Source organism: Vidua macroura, chromosome 6, assembly GCF_024509145.1.
Source record: "Vidua macroura isolate BioBank_ID:100142 chromosome 6, ASM2450914v1, whole genome shotgun sequence".
Classification (NCBI taxonomy): domain Eukaryota; kingdom Metazoa; phylum Chordata; class Aves; order Passeriformes; family Viduidae; genus Vidua; species Vidua macroura.
In genome coordinates, this window is record NC_071576.1 from 7,382,233 (window position 1) to 7,398,494 (window position 16,262).

Sequence of the window (16,262 nt, forward strand, 5' to 3'; positions counted from 1 at the left end):
AATTCCCCATGGAGCCAGTCCAATCTCTCACATAGGTGGGAACTTTTAAAATGCAAACATTAAACAAATCCAAAGTTTATTATTGTCAAATTATATTCATCCATCTATTTAATCTATGTGATGTGCAAATGATCAATTTATTTTTACTACTCCTTCTGTGTGTTCTGGAAAGATTATTTCTTGTCCTTCTTCCACCCTGCTGGAGAGATGTTACTTTAATGTTTGCTTTGTGTGAATTAATCATGATAACATATCAGCAAGATTTTTGAGCAAACTCCTAAACCAGGATGACAGATATTTTATTTGGTGAATCTGTTTTGTTGTTGCTGTTGATAACCAAAGCAACGAGAGGGGAGGAATGAGCTGTGTTTCTTGTCTTAGTTTTGTCTATACTTAATTGACTGTAGGGGCTGCAGTATTTCTGTTCAGTCTTTGTTCATCAAAAAAAAAAAGTATGTTACATACTCTAATAAATCAAAAGCTAATTTGAGATGTGAAAAGATACTTTCTTTGCAGCAGATGAAACAATTAGTAGCACTTCAGTTTTAATGTAGTCTGTGTTTGAGCCAGAGTTGCTAAGGGTGACATGTTTATTCCATAGCTTGGCAGTTTGCAATTTTTTTTACTTTCAAAGGAGTTCTTATAGATGTTGGTTGCTGTTAATAGGTTGACAGAGTTTCAAGATACACCAACCAGTCAGCTAACCATAGATGAATTTATGAAGATTGACTTGGAGGAAGAATGTGATCCTCCTTCGTTTACAGCTGGTCAAAAAAAATTGAAGATACAGCAGGTAAAATCTGGATGCTCTCTATGGCTCCTTCCTCTCTCCTCCCTCCATGCAATCCATTTTGAATTCAGCTAATGCTAAATCCTAACTGACCAGCCCTTGGTTAAGATTTAGTACATTTATTTTGAGGTTCTTGAGAGAGGAATGAGCATTAGTGCATATGGTACCCATTAACTAAAGATACTTTTTTATTTATTGGCAAAGGGATAGTTTCCCAATTAAAAATGTCATGGGATTAGAAACCATGCACTCTTTCTAAGGTGGTACCTGTGGTTAGGAGAAGTGCCATTACAGAGAACTTTTAAAAAATAGATATGAAAACAATAACCCATTTACTTTAATGAGTCTGCTGGTGGTTTTGTGTGGTACACCACCCACTTCCACAGAGATTAGTTTTCATGTGGCTGAATTTCTTTACAAATCATGAACTAAAGCTGGCAGCAGAGGAGAGGATTTTACTGCTGCCATAGTCAGTTCTTTTAATATTGGTTTGTTAGGGTTTTCGCTTGTTCTAACTGTGCTATCATTTAAAGGTCTGTAGGGGTGTTAGTGATGTTCTCAAGAACCAGCCAGGTGCTGCAGGGCAGAGCTTCACTCTGCCATCACCAGTTTGCTCTGTCTGGTGTGGGCACTCCAGTTTCAGCACTGTCCTTGCACTTCTCACATCTACAGGCACAGTCACAGGGTCTGACTGCTGCAGAATGAGGCCTTTTATTTACAGCTTGTCAGGCTGGAGGCTCTTTTTGAAGTGTAAAGATGGGGGAGATAACATTTTAAAATTGGTCAGTTTTGAGACCTGTCTGTCATGCCTGTCTGACGCTACAAAGTAATTTCAGTGGTGATTCAAAACCTGCTTATGCTTTTGAATTACCCTGCCATTCTCCGTCTCTATGTATAGCTCACAAACAATTTAAAATTGTGCATATTATTTTAGTAATTTCATGTTTATTTTGTCTATTGTCATTTCAGCTTGAAAAGGCATTATCAAAAAAGCTGGAGGATTTTGAAGGTATGAGTTGTGTTTAGTGTAACATATCACTCATTTCTTCAATATTGCATCAATGATTGCTGAGTTTTTATTTTTATTTCAACACCACAGGAGAAATATCGAGCTACCAAGATGAAATAGAGAGTGAATTAGAAAACAGTAGACCAAAAGCAAAAGGCGTATTTGCAAATTTCACTAAAGATGGTAAGTCTTTAAAGTCTTATGACTCCTTTAAATAGTATTGAGCTCAGATCTGGCAGTCTGGAGTGTATGAACGTTATGGTGATAAATGTGATCATATATATGCTTGCATAGTACAAGATCTCTTGTGTTGGGGTTCTCTCTGCCAAATAGGTGGTTCATAAATCAGTCTTCAAAACAACCACATTGTTCATTGCAGGGATAGTTCATTAATGATTTCAGTTGTTTTTCTTTCCTGATGCAGTATAAGCTTGGCACTGGCACCTGAGAATGCTTCATTTTATCACTGGAAGTGTAGTGGACCAGTTTCTAGACCCTTCTGTCACCAAATTCCCCAGTTGACTTCCCATATGGAAGGGCTTTGTGCAGGTTTAACTGGCTATTTTTAATTTGTAATTTTACCAGGAAATAGCTGACTTCTCTCACAAAGTATTATGATAAGATGATGCTTCTATTTTAAATGGTGACTGTACTCACAAAAATGCATTTTAATAGTCAAGGTAATGAATTTGAAGAGCATCTGGAAACTCCATGTATTCATACATTGAACTAAAATATTGTGTATTTCTTTTACAGATTTCCTCTGAAGATTTTTATTCTTTAAGTGAGCACCTCTGTATTTATTTAATTTCTGTAACAGATGATATGCAATGACCTGTTGGGTTTTTTCCCCTTACAGATTCTATAGAAGATAATGCCTCTAGCATTCTTGGAGAGGAGGAGGTAGAAGATGAGGAACTAGAAGCAGCTGCTAATCACTTAAACAAGGACTTCTATGATGAACTTAATGAGAAGGATAGAGTTAAAAGAAATGAAGATGGGGAATGCAGAAATGGAAACGAAACTCTTGTAAGACCCCCTGCACTGGAATCCTTGCTTGGCCCATTGCCCACTGCTGCTAGTCTTGGCATAACAGAGTCCATCAAAGAGTGCATATCCACGAAGGACCAAGAGCCTGGTGAGTAGGAGTTCAGCTCAGAGCAGAAACTGGACACAGGCAGCCAGCTGTGGGTTTGTTGTGTCATTTCCATGTATCTTGTTGGTTACTGTGGTAGCAATTCTGTGAATCACTGAGATGTCGGGGTACAGGAGCTGCGAGGCTGGATGGGACCAGTGCTCTTGGTTGTTGATGTTGTTGCTGACATCTGCTCTTCTGGAAGCTGCAGGAAAATCTGGTGTGCCTAATTATTTTCTGAAACTTGAGAATGTGTATCTCTTGGTTAAGTTGATAGTTGATTTGCAGTCATATGATAGCTGATGGGCATATTTCAAGCCATGCACTCTCAGTTAGGAAATTGGAGGAAGCAGATTCCTGTAAATATGACTGGAAATAAAAACCCAAGTATGAGAATCTTAGATCAAGGCAGACTTTCTCAGGAGACATTTTACTGGAGTCAAACATGATGCAGTCTGTCTCTGATTGAGAATGTCTGCAAATGGCAAACACTTAAAATGTTTGCAAGAGGAAATAAGTGGTGTTATGCTTTTTTCTTTGAAATGAACTTCAGTGTGTATCGTGCTGGTTTTGCTCCATTTTTCTTAAAACCTACAGATCTATTTGCATCATACAGCTCTGTATAGCACAGTGGGAGCAGGACTGATCAACTAAAGAAGCCAGTTTTGCCAGAGCCAGTATTGCAAACAGTCAGTCATCCTGGCAGGTTTGTTTGCTTTTTCATACATGTGCTTGGACTTCATGGAGATGGCAATTTTTTTAAAATTCCTTTTGCATCTTAATGACTCTGAAAACAACATATCTAAGGGGCATTTTATTCTTTATCACAGTTAATTTTTCCATCATAAGACACACCCCTCTGAATCTGTTTTGTCAGCTTACTTGGAGGTCTGTGCAGCAGAACATTTTGTTATCCAAACTGTTGTGATGCTGATTTCTGTTCAACAGTAGATGAACTGAATGCATTCAGATTCTTACTACGTTAGTGTTCAGTGTCCAGAAACATAGCAGGATGATTGCACGTTTTTATTTTGTACAAACAAATACATATAGAAACAGTTGTGTGGCCTTGGTTTTGTTTTAATTACGATTAAGAAAACGGATGGCTCATGGCTTGTCTTTCTCCTGGAAATCAGCGGTTCGTGTCGCAGAGAGGTCAGTCGTGGCTAGAAGCTGTTGTTGTCTGGTTGGCCAGTGACCTGTAAAAAGGAGTTCTCAGTGATGGACATTTCTCAGCTGGCATTGCTATTGACCATTTTAATGGGCAGGCTGAGGACTGAGTGTAAAGATGAAGCTAAGCTGGTGTAGACAGGGAGGTTCCTCTGAGTTGGGCTTCAGGCAGGAGAGTGCAGGGCTACTCATGCCATGGCTTGTCTGCATTTGCTGTTTGTTTTCTTGCAAAAGTGGAGGATGTGCCAAATGAACTGAATTTCGAAACCAAGCAGGTTTCAGTATGTTCACTCTCTTCTCCTGCATCTGAGAAATCATTGCAGGTGTTTGAACAAGTACTTATTTTCTTAACATGTTATGAAGCACATATGCAAAATTACTGTTTTGGTTTTATTTTGATTATAGATCTTGCCCCAGTCTTAGTTGGATTTGAAGGTTTTCTTTGGGTGGTGAGGAGGGTGTTTGAGGGAGTTTTGTGTGGATTTCTTTGTTGCTTTGTTTTTGTGATTCTGTTAATTTATTTTAAGACTCTCTAAATTTATTTATTATTTTATTAGAAGTTCCGTGTTAAGTTCCATTCACTTCATTTATGCCTGTACTGTAGGGTAGTCAATCTGGATGCAGTTCCCAGTCTCCAGGCCCTTGCCATGTGCTGCCTGTGTGGTGTGGGTGCATCCCAGTGATGTGTGCATCATCCCCCTGAGGACCTGGTTTCCTTTGGGAAGTCATCTGTGCTCAGGAGCAGTAATGGAACCTTGTGTTTTGGGTGAGTGGGGACTAGGTCTAGCAGACTGGTTGGGAAGTACACCTGGCTTGCAGTTCGCATGTTATTATGCAGAATAAAGAAAACCTCTTGTTAAGATGCCTCATGTTGGTTACCTTTGTGTCGTAGCTCTGAACCTGATGAGAACCAGTGTAGATGGTTCTGGCACCTCAGGCAATGTTGTTGAGTTCTGCTCATAGCTCTGGGAAGTCTGGGAAGGTAGTATTTTTGTTCTGTCAGACCAACTGGTACAGTTATAAAACCTAGATATTTTCCAGGTTTGTGGGCCCTTTTTCAGGCCTGAAAAAGAAATGACAGTTTTCAAAACTAAATGCAGGATGAGAGCAGTTGCTCAGAGTTTAAATTGAGATAGCACAGTTGTAGATTGTCTTGAAACAAAAGTAGTTGCTAAGCATGGAGGGAGGAAGAAAAGCTCACAAAATTTCCTGGGTTTATCCTGTGTATTTGAATTTGGTTTAGTGCAGTTTATATTGTGAATTGCAGCTGGCCACGGCTTTGCTGTGGTAGCTCATGTTCCAAAATCTAAGTCCACTGGAGGAGGGAGAGTGCTGTCGTAGCACTGAACCCTGAAGGTGATGTTTTGGTCCTTCTCCACAGCTGTGTAAGGTGTAAATCAGGAACCTTTTCCTTCCCTCAGCCCTCTCCAGCCCTGAGTCATCTCTTGTTGTGTGGGTCAAGCTGGGCTAGAGATCTTATGGAGATGATTTTGTGTCTCCTGCTGGGCTCCTCGTGTTGTTGGGTGGGTGAATCATGTCCAGCCAGTTCAGCAGCTGGAAGCAGCGTGCCTGGTGCTGCATGAGGATGCGCAGCAAACTCCTGTGCTGATGTGCTGCAGACAGGGCAGGGGGGCTCCTAAATAGGAGCTCAGCAAACAGGTTGCAGTATGTGCAATGTTTGGCTCCTTAAGTGCAGGGTGTCTCTCCTCCTCTCTGTAATGATCTCTCTTCCTCAAAAAACCTCTGCTGCAGGTACCTTCTACAAAGTCCTTTCATTTGGCTTTGGCATGTGGTAATTCAGTTTATAATTGTCTACATCAGCTGCTTTGGGGAAATCTTTACCTTTGTGCTACAGTGGCAGCAGCAGCAGCAGCAGGTTTCTCACAAACTGCTGATGTGGATAAGACTTAGGTGCAGAGCTGAAATATTAGGAAAAAGTAAGTGTATTTTTGCTCCACTTACAATTGGTATTTGTGCAGTGTGAGCTTGTCTGTATGAATGTTTTATGAAAAGCACAGTATTTTAACAAATTTGCATTACAAAGACAGCATGTAAGGTACCAGGTTAATGAGTCTGAAGCAGTAAAGTGCCTAGAATAAACACTGCATTTGACTGGTATTAATTTGCAGAGACTTTGAGCTGAAAACTGTTTGAGTCTTTGCAAACTATTTGTCTCCTATTCTTCATGATAAAAGTGCTTTATGGTGAGATCTCAGTTTCAGAGATGGAGTCTGGGTACATCAGTCTGTCCATTTTCCTGGCCATGCAGCATCCCAGCATCCTCTCCACACTCTACATGGTCTTTCTGATTCTCCAAAAAAAGTGCACCATTTCTTCTAGGAGACTATCACAATCAAATATCATGGAGCTTGTTCTCAAGAGATAACACCCTTTGGTGTGAAATTTCTCTCTGCAATTTATTTTTTATTTTGTACCATTTCAAATATTTTATAATCTTTCTTGGTGTTTGTGTAATTTTGCTGTTTGCTGGCTGTCCCTTGTCCTTCCCACACTGGGGCTATACTCTGCCAGTTCATCTCTTGCCACATGAAGAAAAAGTGGAGAAGGTCTGATAATAGCAGAGATAAAGGTAAAATATAGGGTGTAAATTACCTAATTACTTTATATAACTTCCCCTTCATAACCTAGGTAAGGTTTGAGACCCAATTTAGGTTTTGTTTCAGTTCAAAATTCGCATGCAGTCATTCAGGGCGGTAGTTTCAAGTAATGTGTGTGCGGTGGGTGGTAACGTGCTCCTGCACGTCCCCAAGAAAGCAAGCGGCTTTAGCAGTGAGCAGTCGCCGTGCAAGTACCATCTTGTGCCTGCTCAGGCACCCAGCATTCACTCCTGCTTCACAGAGAATACATGGGAAAGCTTCACAATTAGCACTTTGCTCATTTTATTGCTCCTCGTATTTACGCCTCCATTGCTGCTGCAAGCGTGATCTGGCAGGGGCTGAGGTTGAAGGATATTGCCATTGATTTCTGGGGGTGTTAAAGACCCCGTGCAGGCAGTGCTCATTGATCGTGGTCCTTGTCCCTGTGTCCCAGCACTGCTCAGCTTCTTATTCAAGGAGGATGTGAAAAACGGCTAAAGGTGATCTGATATGAGGTGGGGATGGGCTCATCCACCTGGGTCTTACTCTTGTCTTCTGCATTTCATCTCCTGAAGCTGCCAGCTCCCACCTCATACTTCATCCTGGCCTTGGGGTTTCACCAGTCCTTCTGTGAGCAGATTCAGCTCCCTTACCCAGCAAGGAAGAACACATGTGTGTTCTACCCTCCTCCTTTTTTTGACAGCAGCAGATGACCAGTGCCAGCAGCACTGTGGGCAGGGGAGATTGCAGAAATGTGACATTTCTGGCAGGGTCTGAGCTGCCATGGAAGGATGCTTGAGGGTCTTGCAGGCATGTGCCAAGGAGAATTTTTGACCCCACCTGGGATCCCAGCATGGATTGCAGGATGGTGAGCAGCAGGCCCACTGCTGGTGCTGTTGTTGCTCCATCAATGGTTAGGTGTTGGATCCCTCTTTGTACTGATTTCTTCTTCCAGCATCCTTTCTTCCTCAGATTTTGTCTGCACACATCAGTGCCAAATATTTGGAAATGTATAAATGTATATGTTACATAGAAAAAGATCTGTCTTTGTTCAATCTTGAGAACAGATGTGTTAGGAAAGGCTTATCACCGTGTTCCAGTATTTAAAGGGTGGCTACAGAGAGGATGGAGATTAATTTTGTGCAAGGAGTCAAATGGAAAAGACAAGGGGTAAAGGGTGAGATTTTCATTGGACAGAAAAGTTTTTCATGGTGAGATCATCCTTTGGATTAATCTCTCCAGGGAAGTGATGGATACCCCAAAATAGGACACTGATAAGATTTGCCTGGACAGAGTGCTGGACCATCTTGTGTAGACTATGAAAAGTTGGCCCAGATGATCCTTTATATCTCTTCCAACCTGTTATTCTTTGATTCTATGATATAATCAGTAGAGAGAACATTAGGGAGCCCTACTACAAATAATTGCTGCATACATGAGAAATAAAGCTGCTGAGTTTAGTGCTAATTGTGTTACATATTGAAGGGACACTTGGTCATCAGTGCAAGGGTCTGTGTCCCCGTCCTGATTGCTCTTCTGATCTCTGGCTTCAGCACCCCCATTGCTTCAGTGGTTTTATGCCCCACTTGTGGAAACGAGCCCTGTGCATGACCTGCTTGGTGCCACCTTCCTTGTGCACAGCCTTCCAAGCACTTGGAGGGTTTCCTCTTTGTCTCCTTGTACTGTCTGCTCACTGGAAAATATTTTCTGTGGCAGGACTAGCTCTTTCCCAATTTCAAGATCTAAACAATAAAAACCCTGGTACAGGCTGATCTTTCTCCTCTGGCCTCTGTGTGCCTGTGCTTGGCAGTCTTGATAGGCTGTATCCCTGATTGAGCCTTCATTGCGCCGTTAATGAGATGTGAAGAGCTTGCTGCAGCCAGCACGGTAACACAAGACCACCAGCTGCTTTGAGTGCAGTTTTTTGATACCTGAAGTCTTGGGTGTGAATTACAGATGACAGGATTTTCTTACTTGGCTATGTATGTCACTCACACACAAGTACTATGTGTGCATGTCTCACTCCAGAATCTATGTGCGTGCTTTTTCATGCAGGATCTTTGCATTTCATTAAGGGATAGGAATGCCATAAATTCATTCCATATTCATGCCTTGAGTAACTAGAAAGGTTAAGGGATGAAAACTAATCATAGAGTTTGGCTGAAGGATTTTTAAACAAATTTAGAGAGGGGTTTTGGAGAGAGACCTGCAGTTTGTTAGAGCCATCAAGGGGATAAATTTGAGTGAAAGCATAAGCTGAATCATATGAATACATTTTTATAGCATTTGTGGCTGTTTTAGGAATTTTCCAAAGGATTGGGTTGTCAATACAGACACTCCCTATAGGAAAATTTGTGTCATTTTTGTCAGAAGTGCCCTGGAGTAATGGGTGATGGGGTCAGTAAAAGATACTGGAAATTTGTGTTCAGGTTCCTGAGCCAAGTGAAGAAGACCCATCTGTTAAACCTTACTTGGCTATGTTGCCTGTGAATAAAGGCCCTTAGCATCTGGCTGACCAGCCTGGCTGTCCTGTTATCCCCCTCCTACCCCAACTGTTCTAGAGGAGAGGCTTTCTTTCTTTTTCTTTCTTTCTTTCTTTCTTTCTTTCTTCTTTCTTTCTTTCTTTCTTTCTTTCTTTCTTTCTTTCTTTCTTCTTCTTTCTTTCTTTCTTTCTTCTTTCTTCTCTTTCTTTCATCTTCTTTCTTTCTTCTTTCTCTCTTTCTCTCTTTCTCTCTTTCTCTCTTTCTCCTTCTTTCTCTCTTTCTCTCTTCTCTCCCTCTCCCTCTTTCTCTCTTTCTCCTCTTTCTCTCTTCTCTCTCTTCTCTCTTTCTCTCATTCTCTCTTCTCCTCTTCTCTCTTTCTCTCTTTCTCTCTTTCTCTCTTTCTCTCTTTCTCTCTTTCTCTTTTTCTCTCTTTCTCTCTTTCCTCTCTTTCTCTCTTTCTCTCTTTCTCTTTCCTTCTTGTCATCTTTCTTGCCTTCCTCTTTTCTAGTTTGTTGGTTTGGTAAAATTCTGGTCTAGAATGGGGAATGTTAAAATACTGAAAGATTTTCCAGGCTTGGATTTTTTTTTTCCCTGCTGTGTTGTGACTGCAGTGTCTTTTCTGTCTTGAATTTCTCTAATAAAAGCATGGTGGAAAATGAGCTTTATTTTCAGTCTGAGTAGTGTAAAAGCCTTACATTGCTCTTTGATGAGTCTAACCAGCCTCTCAAGACCTCATCCTCCCTTGCTTGAGGGAAGAAAGGGCAAAAAGCTGCTCTTTCCTCTGTCTGCTTCGGCTGGCTGCTGGCCACGGGCTCTTTGGAGAAGGAGGTGGCAGCAGGGCTGTGTCTCTGGCTTGGAGAGGTTGGACGTGTGGAAAAGGGGCTCTGTGGTGTTGTTCCATGTGAGATAATTGACATGTGTGTGCTGTGGCATTGATCCTGCTTTTTAGTGGAGCAAGGAGAAGCAGCCAGCCCCAGCAGGTTTTTTTATCCATTGTTTTCCATTGTGTTGATGGCAAGTCCAGGTCTGCTGTCACCTGCTCTAGGCTTAGGATTAAGGAGCACAAAGCTGGGCAAGCAGGGAGGAGAAGCTCAGCTGGGGCTTTAGAAATGGACTTTTTTCTGTACCTAAATAACAGAATTGCATAAACAGCTGTTCCCCAAATACTAAGGGAGGGTTGTGTTCTGTGGCTGACTTACATGCCTCAGCATTTGTGGGTGCCAGTCTAAGGTTTTCCTTCTGTTGAGGCTTCTTTTCAAGGTTCTCTCCTCTCTGCACTCCCAGGCATCTGAAAAGATGCTGGTTCTCTGCATGGGAGATACTTTCAGGGGCATTTATAATTTCTCCTGTCTTTCTGGGGGTCAGTTCTTAAGGAATCCGTGGAAGTGTAACCATCTAAAGAATCACTATCCTGCTCTTAAACCTTGGCTAAAATAGAATCATAGAGTTACAGAATGGTTTGGGTTGGAGAGGAGCCTTTAAAGGTCATCTAGTCCAAGCCCCCTGCAGTGAGCAGGGACATCTTCAACAAAATCAGGTTGCTCAGAGTCCCATCCAACTTGACCTTGGATGTTGCTAGGCATGGGACATCCACCACCCTTTCCAGGGCAACCTGTTCCAGTGTTTTACCACCCTCAGCCCCATAGACTGCAGACTAAAACAAGACTGGGGAGGTGATGTTTGGTGGTGATGACTCAGACACCCACAGGCACTCAGAAAACCTGGCTAAAAGAACTCCCTGCTGGTATAAGAATTATTTGATCCTTTTATGCACCTGCCAGAACTGGAGCCCAGTAATGCTCACAGTTATTTTGGTGGGTGGCCCCTTTGCAGAAGAAACAGACATGCCTGCCCTGCCCTTCTGCCACAAAGGAAGAAAAGTCATCAAAAAACTCAAGTGATAACCAAAATTTTTCTTCAGAGAGCTGTGGAAAGTGAAATGTGCGGCGGCTACAGAAAGGACACTAAGTTTGCAGGGAAAGCTGAGTGCTGAGGGGGATGTTATCCCAGCTATTCATCACAGTATCTGAAATGTCAGGAGTGGAGGCCTGGGTTCAGTTCAGGGAGTCTCCATGGTCCCAGTTGTTACTGAGAATAAAGACTTATTAACCGAGGTCAAGGAGCCACAAAACGTGGCCTTGGAAGAGGGAAATACAGCGCTGGGAGATTTGCAAGGCTTAGCTACTTTGGGTTTAACACGGTGGGTGATAAATCTGTGTGCAGTGCTGTGGTGGATCCCAACCACTTGGGTTTGTCTGAAAAAGCTAAAATAATCCTCCATTTAGTACTTTATTTTCTCGTGGTACAGGTTCAGCTGGTAAAGGCGGTACCTGGAAACTGAAAATCCACTGAAGTAAACCCTTTAAATGGAGTGCTGCTTCTGCAAGGTTTTAATGGTTTCATGCAGCAGTTGTGCTGTTTTGCTTTTGTTTGGTAGCTTTGAATTTAGTTTGAAAAACTAATTCCTATATCCTCTTAAGGATTAACTTCATCACACCCCTAAACACTTCATCTGTTTTGTTTGTTGGTCTTAAATCTGTGGGACTGTCACAGCAGGCAAGATGCATGGGCTGGACTGCGACTTGTGTAGATGACCCTTGTAATTAGGGATTTCAGCTGTGGCACTGTGGACTCAGGATGAAAACAGCCCTGAGTTTAGCCTTGTATAATTGTAGTTTGACATTTTTAGTTTGCTAAATGCTTTCATAACTGAGAGGGATTTATTATCCAATAGGAAGAATATTAATGTTGACACTGTTGGCAATTAAAAACAATCCTGGAAACTGAATTTTACTTCTGCTGATTGCTTTTGAAATAATTTGTTTTTCAATGTTACTTTAGGATTGGTTCATTTATTAGGTCTTTTTTCCTTGTGTGACAATGAGATAATTGCTATTTATTTTTTATCCTGCAAGCAATTACAATCAAAGCAGCCAAATATAGAGTCTGCTTTGACCTGGAATCAGAGTGACCTGTCAACATGAGGCTACTGTACTCTTCAGCTTTTCAATTTAATTTTATTTCATAGGCGCTCAGCAGAATGCATTCAGCAGCGCTGAAAAAATTATGGGTAGAGTTTTTGGTGTTCATTAATTGCAGTGGTGCAGAGCTGAAGAAGTGGGCAGATAAGAACAACTTTGGGTTGGTTATTAATAGCAAAAATTGTGATCTTTTATCTCGGCTTGGGTGGACTATGTTGGGCCAATGTCTCAAGCGGTCAGAGGAGGAGATGCTGGCAGGCTGCCAAGGGAGGGGTAGCTGCAAATTAAGGGAAAATTGCAAACAATTGCCTCTAGGGAGTTTCTGCAGCCAAATTTTGCTGAAAGGAAGCAGAAGATACTTTATTTTTGAAATTAGCAGTTTTAAGGTAAGGCTCAGCTCTCATATTGAAACACACTTGTACACATAAGAATGTAGAAATTGTTTTCTGTTATGAAAGATCTGGATATCTGCAACTGTGTAGCAGGAATAAGGGAATGAATATGAAATAAGAGTGAGTAAATAATGCTGTTAAGTAGTACCTGGAAAGAAATTTGGAGCAAGGAACAAGGCTCTTGAGACAGGTATAAGCACAGAAGCTAGAAGTAAACAGCTGTGCAGGGGGCAGAAGGGTACCATTTTTCAGCAAATACACTACTTACATGCCAGCTTTGATTTAGTTATGGTGTGGAAGCCACTGTGTGCTCACAGATGGGAAGGAAGTAAGATAGTGCTCTGTGACCAAATCCCTAACACTAGCATGGGATCAGGGCAAATGGCTGATTTGGGGAGTTATGCTTAATGGTTATTAATTTCCAGCTAAAAGTGAAAAATGCAGATCCACACTACTATCAAAGTCATGTATTGAAACGCAGTAGCATCTTATGAACATGAAATGATGTCACTGGTGGCAGTATTATATTCTGGCAGTGGCTTCCATTAAATAAAACATCAGTGAGAAGTTGCTTTTCCATGAAGTCTCTCTTCTCACTTCAACCCAGACTTTTTTGCACTTAGTGGGAGCACTGTTTTTGTGTCTCATGGCTTGGTAGCTGCTGCAAGACTACCTTAAAGCTCCTGTCCCAAGTTCTTTCCCTGTTTTATGCTGCACTGTTTGCATTTGGCCTCCAGTCTAAGACAGAGCAGATATGTTGGGATGTTGTGGGTGCTGTTGGTTGAGGTTAAGAAGTGCCTTGCTTTACTGGCTCATCCCTCTCCTATCTGCTGGCATCAGTGCATGTATGGTTGCCTCCCTCACCCAGCTCTGTCAAAAATGTCACAGGCTTGTGTGGGCTTTTTTAATGGCAGGGTTATTTTGATGGATGTGTGTTAGGGAGTGACACCTTGGCAGGTGCAGTGGAAGGTGGGGGGGAAGCAGAAGGAAGGGGAACAGTGGGGGAAGCAACCAGCTCCCCCAGTACAGCTGGGGCTGGAGGAGCATTTCAGAGCATGTCTTTGCAGCAGCAAAGAATGTGTATTTTGGAGGCTGAGAGTGGCATTTGTGCTTGTGCTGAGGTTCCAGTGCTGGAAAAATTTTACAATCTATCAGTGACTTGGAATTGGCAATTTCAGGTATGCTCTTGCCCAAGGTCACTTTACATGCAGGGTCTTTTTAGAGAGTAAGGTTGGTGCTTGGAAGTTCAGCTCCTGAAATGCAACAGTTAGAAATCTGGGAGCAGTGAAGAAGTTTGGTTTAACAAGGTGGGGAGGGAATTCAAAAAGGTATGCCAAATTCTCTCCTGAAAAAGCCTCCTTTTAAATTCAAAGTTTATTGCTTTATCTTGACTTTCAGAAAACCTGCATGAAACTTCCTTGCCTTTGAAAGCTTGATAGAAACTCTTGAAGTACTTTGACTGAAACAGAAAATTTAATAGTGAGGCATTTTGAACACCGAACGATGTTTGTGGGCAGGTAATTTAAACAGGTACTAATATGAAACAGTGTTGTACTTGAAAGGCTACAACTGGTGTACACACATAAATGGGGGAAATATCACTGGGAGCAATAAAATCTAGGGATGCTTCATGCTTCTTTCATTGCAAACAATTTTTATGGTATGGCCTGTGAAGCAATTGAAATGCAGAGAGCTGGCACATCACTAGATTGATAATTCCTCTTGCTTCTTACAGCTTATTCTCAGTACAGATGTCCCAAATTCTTTCTTTCTATCACATTAAAGTTTCTTGTCTGCTTCAATTTCATGCCTGCCTCAAATGTAGCATTTTTCAAAATTGTCCCTCCAATTTTTTTTTTCCTCTTTAAAAGTTTATATCAGATGAAACCTAACTGCTAGTTTCTATCCCAAGGTTTACACTTAAATTTTTAACAAGCTTGTTTTTAAGATTGGTTTTCCTTGAGAGAGCACTTGGCTGATCCATCAATAATTATGTAGTAATAAAGCAACTGTGTAAAAATGGCACCTTCGTGCTGAACAGATTGGTTGGCAGAGCCAGTGACAAAGATGAATGTTTATTACAATTTACTACTTTTGTTTCTGCAGATGCAATACAGCTATTTTCTTTTTGGCTTAAGTGTCACGAAAAGTAATTTCCAATTGTGGAATCTTTATGATAATAAGGATGTATAACTAGGAGAGCCCAGACTGACTTTCAAATACCAGCATGAGTTTGCAGTGCTGGTAATTTAGAAAAAAAAAAAATAAACAGAACATTTTTTACTTCATTTTGTGGCTCAAAATTTTTTTAAGCAATCACTTGGAGAGAACACAGAGGGAACCCTATAATATCATGTAGTTATGCTTCTGAATTAATTGCTATAACATTAATTGTTGATTCTTCAAAAATTGGCAAGTTTCCTCACTTTCTTTGCTTCATCCAAAGATTTCTAATGTTGATTTTACTACAATGTGAAGGAAAATGTAACATCTAAAATTAACACAAAAGCCTGGAATTGTTTTTCTTTTTTCCTTTTTTTTTTTTTTTTTTTTTTTTAGTGCCAGCACAATTAAGGCTGTGATTTAGATGACTTGTATTGTTCAAATCTGCCCTCTCCTTTTGGACAAAATGCAGAATAATGTATTCTGTAAGTTTTTATGGCCGATAGATGCGTCATTTCGGTCAGCCAAGCTGGTTGATTGCAGTGTCACTGCCGTGGTGAAATTGTCTCTTGGTAGCAGCTGAGAAACACCTTGAGAATTAAAGTTTTGTGGATGCAAATGTTGGGATCTGTGTCTCTGCAGCCTCCGGCACAGCCTCTGGGTGCTCCTTTTCTGGATTTCCCTGGGTGGTGCCGGGGTACCGAGGTCTTGGCACAGCCCCACTGGTGCCTGCCAGTGGTGTCAGAGCTATAAGGTGCTGTCATCGACCTGCAAACCTCCTTTGGCCAAAGGCCAGAATTCCTGGGTTCTTTCCCACTGCTGTCTGAGGTAGTGACTTGGCATGATGTTGGGTCTGTTATTCCCAGTTTGGAGAGAGGGATGCGGGTGCTCCTGCTCCCAAAAGGCCCTTGAGTGTCAAAGCTCCAGCTTCAACCCCTCGGTCTTGGTTTGAGCTGTTCCACAGACCAGTTTGCTGCCCCAACCCTCAAGCCTTTGTGGCAACTTGTAGCTACATCAGCAAACGCTTTCAACCCAGGTCATTCATTTCAGTTGGCAGTTGCTGACAGAAATGTTCCTTTGCTTGGCTTTATTTTAGCATTTAATGATTTTTATGTTGGTTTTGATGGCGTGAAGGGAATTGCATGGGAGTGTTTTGTCTGGACTTAGTATTCTTTGCTTTATCTTGCTAGCAAGATTTAAAATCTTACTCCTTCAGGAGACAGGGCTTTTGTCTGTGCATCTTGCAAGCTCTTCCCTCACCGGTCCCTTCTGTCAGCTCATTATCCTGGGCTCATTTCACTGCACAGTTCATGATGCTAAAGGTTGCTGTGGAAAGAATTTGCCTAGTTAAAACTAGCATAAGGAACAATCCATCTATTCTTACCTAAAGAAATAAAAGAAATAATATATAAATAAATGTCCACTCCATAGATAATAGAAGATCTGAATTTGAAATCATTATCTGGTGGGATTTTGTAATGAAATAGTAAAATGTTATCCAGAACTTATTTTCAGAAGACAACTCTGGTTTTGTTAATTCAA

At 41.4% G+C, this 16,262-nt stretch overlaps 1 protein-coding gene across 1 annotated transcript in view; it reads left to right on the forward strand.

Annotated features, from left to right (window-relative positions):
* Positions 1-16,262, forward strand: part of BRF1 (BRF1 RNA polymerase III transcription initiation factor subunit) — a 172,241-nt gene that overhangs the window by 97,508 nt on the left and 58,471 nt on the right. Inside the window, exons 8-11 of the mRNA XM_053979768.1 lie at positions 667-793; positions 1,760-1,799; positions 1,890-1,982; positions 2,659-2,937. Of these exons, the coding sequence (XP_053835743.1) occupies positions 667-793; positions 1,760-1,799; positions 1,890-1,982; positions 2,659-2,937 (539 nt within the window). The remainder of the gene's footprint in view (positions 1-666; positions 794-1,759; positions 1,800-1,889; positions 1,983-2,658; positions 2,938-16,262) is intronic.